Raw genomic sequence first — 8,150 nt, 5'->3', positions numbered from 1 at the left:
AGCAGTACTAAAGCAAATGCACTTTATTGCTTTCGGACACTGTCCGTCATCGATGACAACTCTGATTAAGTGGGACTCTATTAGCGGCAGACTGTATTTCTGTTAGTCAACGCATGGGGCATAGTGCTCCACGGAACACATCATATCCTCGCGAGATTTCACGCGAATCAGCGCACCGCTCGCGTGGTGTGGACCCGTGTGCTGCATGCTAAACTTATGCTAACCAACGTCTAACTCTGGTGACTTCCATGTAATATTTTTTCCAATTACTTTCTGTAACATCGACTGTACAGAGGAATCTCCGCCAGAATGAGTATACCCGCCAAAATAGCGGAGATCGAGAGTGAGGTAAGTTAGCCGGCCGACCGGCTCACCCAACAAGTCAGTCACGATTTTGCTGCTAACCGCTAGCTAGCAACTGACGTCATGAGCCTAGTTGCTACAGCGAGGTAACGTATTCCACCTAATATTTGTGGCCCACGGTTTATTGACCGGTTGCAATGTGTTTTAACAGTTGCCTTTCGGGCATATTCGAGTAGGAAATGTGTTATTAACCATTCGAGGAGTTCCTATCTCATCAAGTTAGGGCAGCTAAGCTAGTTAGCATAGATACGGTCGCGGTGGAAGTTTGGTGTATTTGAGCCACCAAACAAAATCTTTAAAAAATGATCTTAACAAGAAAGAAAACATTGTTTTAAGCAGCCAGTGTTCGAGACGTGTCCGTGTGTTTCTTCCGATGAAAGTGGTTAAAGAAATTTTCCCTCGTGTGGGTTATTTTCGGGCCTGGACATGAACATTAGACTGGTGCTGTCTTGAAATAACTCGACTGAGCAGGCTTCAACACAGAGGCCTGGTAAAAGAACACGTTACAGTAAAACAGCTTCTTTGTAAATATCATTATCTTATATCCTCCGAGCAAGTTACTTTTAAACTTATAAATAGCTAACTAGGTTAGCTAACTAGCGTTAGTAGGATTATAGAGTTTAAGATATTTAAAATTTAAATTATAGGTTTAGATAAGGTTGTCTGTTTTGAAACTAAATTCAGGTTTCCACATGAACACTGGAACTGTTTTTTTTTCCATGTTGTAATGAGTCATCTTGTTTGTGGCCATTAAAAGGTCACTTCCAATGTAGAAAAGTGATAGAGGACCAAATATACAGCCTCATTTCTGGAAGAAAAAAAAACATATTTTTCAAAGTGTCTCATAGTTTATCACAAGCTGATGATTTTATCCTATGTAATTTTTAGTTCTACCTAACTATACAATTTAAAAACTGTCTTCTGCTCCCTGGTTATAACAAGACGAGCATGTCAAGAATAACACTGTGTTACTGTTAATTGTAGATGGCCAGGACTCAGAGGAACAAGGCCACAGCTCACCACTTGGGTCTGCTCAAAGCTCGTCTTGCCAAACTTCGGAGGGAACTCATCACACCAAAAGGAGGCACTGGCGCTGCAGCAGGAGAAGGTATGATCCTAATGTCTAAAAACTTAGTCCAGTTTCTGCTCTTGTCTAGCTATAATCACAGACATTTCTTTTTCTATCATCTTTTGATTAAAGTTTTGAAATATTTTGTTTTTGTCTTTTAGGTTTTGATGTCGCAAAAACTGGTGATGCTCGTATCGGCTTCGTCGGGTTTCCTTCAGTGGGGAAGTCAACTCTGCTAAGTAACCTTGCCGGTGTATACTCTGAGGTTGCCGCCTACGAGTTCACCACTCTTACAACGGTACCTGGAGTCATTCGCTACAAAGGGGCCAAAATTCAGGTAAAAAAATGTCTTGCTTGTCCAGTACCTGCAGAAGTGTTTTTCAGCGAGATACGTTTTCAGTGAGTTGCTTATTTTAATTTCTTACGTCTTCCCTTAAAGCTTCTGGATCTCCCTGGAATCATTGAGGGTGCCAAAGATGGAAAGGGCAGAGGCAGACAGGTCATTGCAGGTAAAGATGTGTTCTCTGCTTAGACAGGTTTTCTTTGACTAAATACAAAAGAAACAGAGGATGATGCCAGGTTCATTTAGGTCTTTCCCTATCCATGTTGTGCATTCATGTTCCACTTGATGGGACACTTTTTTTTCATTATTGTGTTATTTGACTCCAATAGCGTCAAAGAGGTAAAATATTTCATAAAGAGTGGAATGTGATGTTTAGAGGCGAATTTAAACATGTATTTCCACCCAAAGGTTGTTGCTGCTGTTGTTTTTTTCACACAAAAGGGCCACACACTTGCCTGAACAAAGTTTTAAATGTTATTGGCTTACATATATGCTTAAGCAAACAATATACACTCTGGGTTGTTATGGTCATGGAAAACATGTAAAGGCCATGTAAATGTGTGATATTCATATGTTCATGTCGTTCATTTACGCTGAGTTGAAAATTAATATGCTTTTAAAAGAAAGACTCTTAAAGTATAACCAGGCATACATACAGCCATCTATATAAATGTTTATTCTTTTAATCAAGCTATTGTATCTCATTCATTTGTGTCATTAAAGGTATACCGTATGCTTTGGAATTCTCATTTTCATGGAAATCCATTGGTCAGAATGTGTATGAACCCTGTTTACTGACACATTTATTTTCCTTTTATCCGTAAATATATTTCTGTAAATGCTTTCAAATCCACTCTAATTGTCTGTTTCCCCCTCCTCCCTTCTGTTTTAGTGGCTCGAACTTGCAACCTAATCCTGATAGTGCTCGATGTTTTGAAGCCTCTTGGTGATAAAAGGCTAATAGAGCATGAGTTGGAGGGCTTTGGCATCCGACTTAACAAGCACCCACCCAACATTGGCTTCAAGAGGAAGGACAAAGGAGGCATCAACTTCACAGCTACTGTATGTCACGCACAGAATTACAGAAATATGAATACAGAAATGCAACACTTAATTTCCACCCCTAGGGAGTCACTGCAATATATACCGTTTGATTGGGTTTTGCGGGACGTGAGTGACAGTGTTTATAAATGCTGGTGGTCTATTTATTCATTCAACCAAATAATTAGCTGGGAAAGTGAGATTATCAATTTGATAGCATGGCATGCAGGACTTTCGTTGTCGGGGATATCTGAAAGTCGATTGTCAGTTTGTTTTGATGATGACATGTGAAGCCTTCAATAATCTGTATGTGTATGAAGTTATTAAAATGTTTGCACTGATCTGCAGGATGAAAAGCAGACAGTTTTTACACAGGGTGTGTATCGCCGCAGTAAAAAACACTGAAACACTTTACAATGCCGCCCTCCAATGGACATGTTTGAGATTACATGTCACTAAGTGGCTTCTACATATTTACTCTCCTGTCATTATGCGATGTATCTGTTTGCATTTAGTGAACACTATAATTACCATTTGGCGGCTTTATATCACTATACTGATAGATTTTCATCACACTGCACTTGGAGCATTAGTAAACTGCCTCAATGTCTTTTGTTGATTGTCATCATGCCTTTCATCCTCTCTTCAGTGTGCACAAACCGAACTAGATGGTGAGACTGTTAAGAGTATCCTGGCAGAGTACAAGATCCACAACGCCGACATCACTCTGCGCAGCGACTCCACAGCTGATGACCTCATTGATGTGGTGGAGGGAAATCGGTAAGCTGCTGAAGTGCCAGAATGGGCCCTCCTTACTCGCCCTCAGTGGGTGTGGTCAGTTGGAATCTGAAATCTCATATCATTTTCTACGACACGACAATGCTATTTATGGGTTCAAACCTCGCTTTATAATTTCAGACCACTTGCAATTTTTTCAGAAGCGTGTGTTTAATGTATTCATACTAATCAAGCAATGCCTTTTTATTCAAAAAAAAAACTATGGCATAGCCATTCCTCAATGGTAATTGGGTATAAAAACCTCAGCAAATGTGATCAAATCAAATATATGGACAATGTGGGGTGGGGCATGTGTAGTGGGTCGAAGTCTATGCCGTGTTACATACTGGACAAGGACTTTCCTTCCTTGCTCTTTTTTTGTATTGTATTGCAAGGCACAACAACAGCATAACCTCCTCAAACAGAAGCAAAAAGGGAGAGTATATTCCCGCTACTCTTCTCAAAGAATTAAATGGCCAAATATAATTTCTCTAAAATATTCCAACGACATAGCACACGCAACAACCATAAGATCTGCAGTTCTATAGTAACAAATCATTCACAGGGTCTCTTTTGCATTAATACTTTCTCTGCCTATGTAAGACCATACATCATGAAATGCTCAAGCGGGTCTCTGCAGTGCACTCTCGCCATGCAAGCTCCACTGCACTCTGCCATGCACGTTCTCTTTGATTTATCAGTTTTACGTAGGAACACAAATATAGCACAAACTCAAAGTAGACGTGTTAAGACTATGAAACTAACAAATCTTAACATTATTGCTAATTTATTAGTGAGCTTTTTCAGTTAACGCAGATATCCTAAAGGTGTGAATTCACTTGTGGCTTCAGTTAATATTTGCTCACAATGCAACATTTTTATGTACAGCATCCACTTACAGTCTCCCGTCAACAGGGTCTACGTCCCGTGCATTTATGTGCTCAACAAAATTGATCAGATCTCCATCGAGGAGCTGGACATCATCTACAAGGTGCCCCACTGTGTACCCATCTCAGCCCACCACCGCTGGAACTTTGATGACCTACTGGAGAGGATGTGGGACTACTTGCAGCTAGTGCGCATGTAAGTGTTGTTTTCACAGTCCCCACTAGGCGGTGGGACTTGAGGATTGAAATGCTACAAAGCAAGGCATCTGATGTACGTGAAAATTATATTTAGTTGGTTCGGACTGTAAAATTTGACAGAGATCCTGTGTTCATTTGCAGCTATACTAAACCCAAAGGCCAGCTTCCCGATTACACTTCTCCCGTGGTACTCCCTGAGGACCATACTGCTGTCGAGGATTTCTGCTTGAAGATTCACAAAAGCCTCGTCAAAGAGCTCAAGTAGTGAGTATTGGTTTAAATCTTTCTCCTTTTTTTGCACGCCGATTTCACCATGTGTGCTCTCTCGTACAATATTACCTTCAGACAGTTGTTTCTCCTCCGTTTTAATCTACAGGTTCAGAACAAAGAATTGTATAATTTAATATAAACAACATTATATGGCACGCATCGTTTTTTGATCTGACGATAATAATCTGCTTTAGTCCACACATCAAGGATGACGGGCGTTCCTTACTAAGGGATAAAACAGTCACTTTAATCACCGCCATTGCCCTCTTTACAGTGAGACGCACCAGAACAGCATTCATTTGAGTCCGGATTAGGATCTGAGATGATGTGTTGCACAAACCTCTCTAAATGGGAGAGCTAAGATCATCAATCTCATCTATGTTGGTGCTGCTGAACATTACCCTGTCCTCAAGGGAATTAATGGGTCAAACAGTGACACACGCAATTAGAAAGCCTTTGTAAACTCAAGGATGTCATTGTTCTCTGGAGGTTACTTTATTGTGCAGAACCATTTTTGCTGTAGCAAAAAAAATAATATAGGGAGATCCTTTATCTCAATGACTTCCTGACCAAATATATAGGATGAATTTTAAAAATGAAATACTATCTATATGAATTTTCTGGTGTAGTTCAGGTGCAGATTACCACATCATACGCTCTATCATCCGTTGGTGTTCTTTAATGGGGTTTAAAGTTGAACATGCATCCTGTTTTCAGTCTAAATACATAATTTATGTATAATGACAATAATTTAAATATTTTTGTCTTTCAGTGCACTTGTGTGGGGATCATCTGTGAAACACAACCCTCAAAAGGTGGGCAAGGACCATGTGATGGAAGATGAAGACGTCATCCAGCTGGTGAAGAAGTAAAGAGTCGTAGTCGACTGCATGGCCGTGTTCACGACAGTTGCTCAGTAATTCACCAAACGTATCAATAAGACTCTCGGTCACGCCATTCACAGTTCTTTGCTGTAATTTAAAAACCAGACGACATGAGTGTAACTGTTGCTTTTAAAAAAATCCCACAGTACTTGACACCATGAATAGTTCATATTGAATATTGGTTAAAGCATGCATTCAAATAAAACATTAAAAACAAGCAATCAATGAGTTGTTTTTTGTTATTGTGCAACTGTTACCTTTTTTTTCTTTTGATCTTGCTTTCAAAATTTCAATACGTCGTGCAACTCTTCTCCAGTACGATGTTGTTTATTTAACTTTTCCTTCCATCTTGCTTTCATCGGGGTGGGTTCAATGTTAACATGCATGTGTCAAGTGTAGCCCGGCACAGTTTTTCTTTATTTAAATAAGATGTGTGCTCCATCTGGTCTGTCTTAAGAGCGCCACCGAAACATCGCCTCTTTAAATCCTATGATCCAGCACAGTAACACGCCACAGTCTCCTTCAGAGGCCAACCAGCGCCAAGCAACAACGTTACTGCGACCATTTCAGTCTGGCTCGGAGAAAAGAAGTCATTTGAAAGCCCTGTCCAGCTAAACGATTTATGTGACATTGATGATGAAGGTAGTTATTCAGGCTGGTGCGCCACCCCCTCTCTCTGGAAGGGACCGCCACTCAGGTTAATCAGTTCATTCACTCAGACGCAGTCTGGGGACATCACACGGCAGCTGTTCACAACTAACAAGACTCCACAGAACCAAATAAAGAGCATTTCATCAGAGCCGGGAACACTTCTGGTAGCTTGCATTATCTGATTTCGATATGGGCGAACTGCATAAAGTGTAGTGGCCATTTTGTATCCGAGCAACTCGTACAGTGACTCAATGGGTTGTTGGTGAATCTGTAAGATTGTCGCATGATATGGACAGATTAAAATTTGAAGAATCAAGACTTTGCTTTATTGAGCTCAACAATAAAGATGCATTCAATTCAGCTGAGCTTTTTTCAATGCGGTATGATGAGCTTGTTTCATTATGCTGCAAAAATGTGGTTTTGGCTTTTATTGCAGCTTTGTTTCAATGAACTGACCTACAGTATACATTTCATCTTATATTCCATAAAATGTATGGAACATGAACAGGTTGGTGTGTAAAGACTTACAAAATAACTTGACATTAAAAAAAAATCCTAAATGCATAATTAACAAAAATCTTGTCTACGTATTCACTAAAATATTATATATTATAGCTCTGCGTATTTTCTGCAATAGCAAATAAAATCTCTCAATAGCGGATCCCCAATGAATTGAATCCACTCTGCGGTCGAGGAGAAAAACTGCTTCGCACGACCACAAAAATAATATTTCTACGCTCCCATACAGGAAGCCATTGTCAGAAGGGCTATTAATATTGTCTATTAATTACTGGTTACACTCGTTTACACCGTCTGATGCTGACCAAAGTTAATCTTGGGTGGTTTACAAAGATGTAGATACACAACAGAATACGGTTGGATTTAAGGATGCAAGAAGCCAGACGGACAACTCTCAACACGATAATGACGCTATCAAGTGTTTTTCTTCTTCTTACAGACTATAGTTCTTACTGAGAAAATGTACACTTTTGTAGGAAAAGCTGCAGTGGTTGAGGTTATTGCATGCCCGTCCTGCAGCAGCAGGATCAACCCGCCTCAGACACCACCTCTTCCCCACCCCCTTTTACCCTGTAAATTATAGCAGCACTTTAGCTAATGAAAGAGTTGAAGACCGGGCACTAATAAAAGCCATTAAGTGAATAAAGCACTTCCCCTCTAACAAAATTAAAGAATCTACCCATTTGCAGAGGGAGGACTCTGTATTAATATTTATGAAATGCGGAACCGGCGGCCCCCCCAAAACACCCCAACCAACGTCCAATCCCAGCCTGACCAAGTCCTCCTTGCCAGTGCACCTATCCCAAGAGAACATCACCAACCCCTCCTAGCTGGAAGGAGGGGCAGGAGATGGAGACTTGAAGGGTGCTGAGGACGCAGTCAGGACAGTCTCTCTCCAGTTGAGCAAGCTGGAAGACCCCAAGACACAGCTCCTCAACTCCCCTCAGCCGGCTGCAACTCATACCGACTTTGGGACCAGAAGATGGAAAGGTGGGTTTCATGGAAAGACCAGATGTCCAGAAGTGAGTTTTCACTTTCAGACAGCATCTGGAGGTTGTTAGTAAAATAGGTTAGGACTAAGTTTCATATTTGTAGAATTGTATTGATAGTTTGTTGGGTTTTGAACCTTAGTCTGAAGAATAATCGAG

General features: G+C 40.6%; 1 protein-coding gene across 1 annotated transcript; it reads left to right on the top strand.

Annotated features, from left to right (window-relative positions):
- The first annotated feature begins 154 nt into the window (after nt 1-154).
- On the top strand, nt 155-6,053 carry drg1 (developmentally regulated GTP binding protein 1). The gene is made up of 9 exons (XM_068574816.1): nt 155-348; nt 1,348-1,471; nt 1,594-1,769; nt 1,872-1,941; nt 2,668-2,837; nt 3,466-3,596; nt 4,509-4,676; nt 4,820-4,942; nt 5,721-6,053. The coding sequence occupies exons 1-9, from the start codon at nt 310-312 to the stop codon at nt 5,818-5,820; spliced, it is 1,101 nt and encodes a 366-aa protein (XP_068430917.1). The 5' UTR covers nt 155-309; the 3' UTR covers nt 5,821-6,053.
- The last annotated feature ends 2,097 nt before the right edge of the window (nt 6,054-8,150 follow it).

Source organism: Clinocottus analis, unplaced genomic scaffold (genome assembly GCF_023055335.1).
Source record: "Clinocottus analis isolate CAN_PGR_092001 unplaced genomic scaffold, fCliAna1.0.p SCAF_13, whole genome shotgun sequence".
Classification (NCBI taxonomy): domain Eukaryota; kingdom Metazoa; phylum Chordata; class Actinopteri; order Perciformes; family Cottidae; genus Clinocottus; species Clinocottus analis.
The sequence above is the reverse complement of the archived record's forward strand: the minus strand, read 5'-3'. Positions and strand labels throughout refer to the sequence as shown.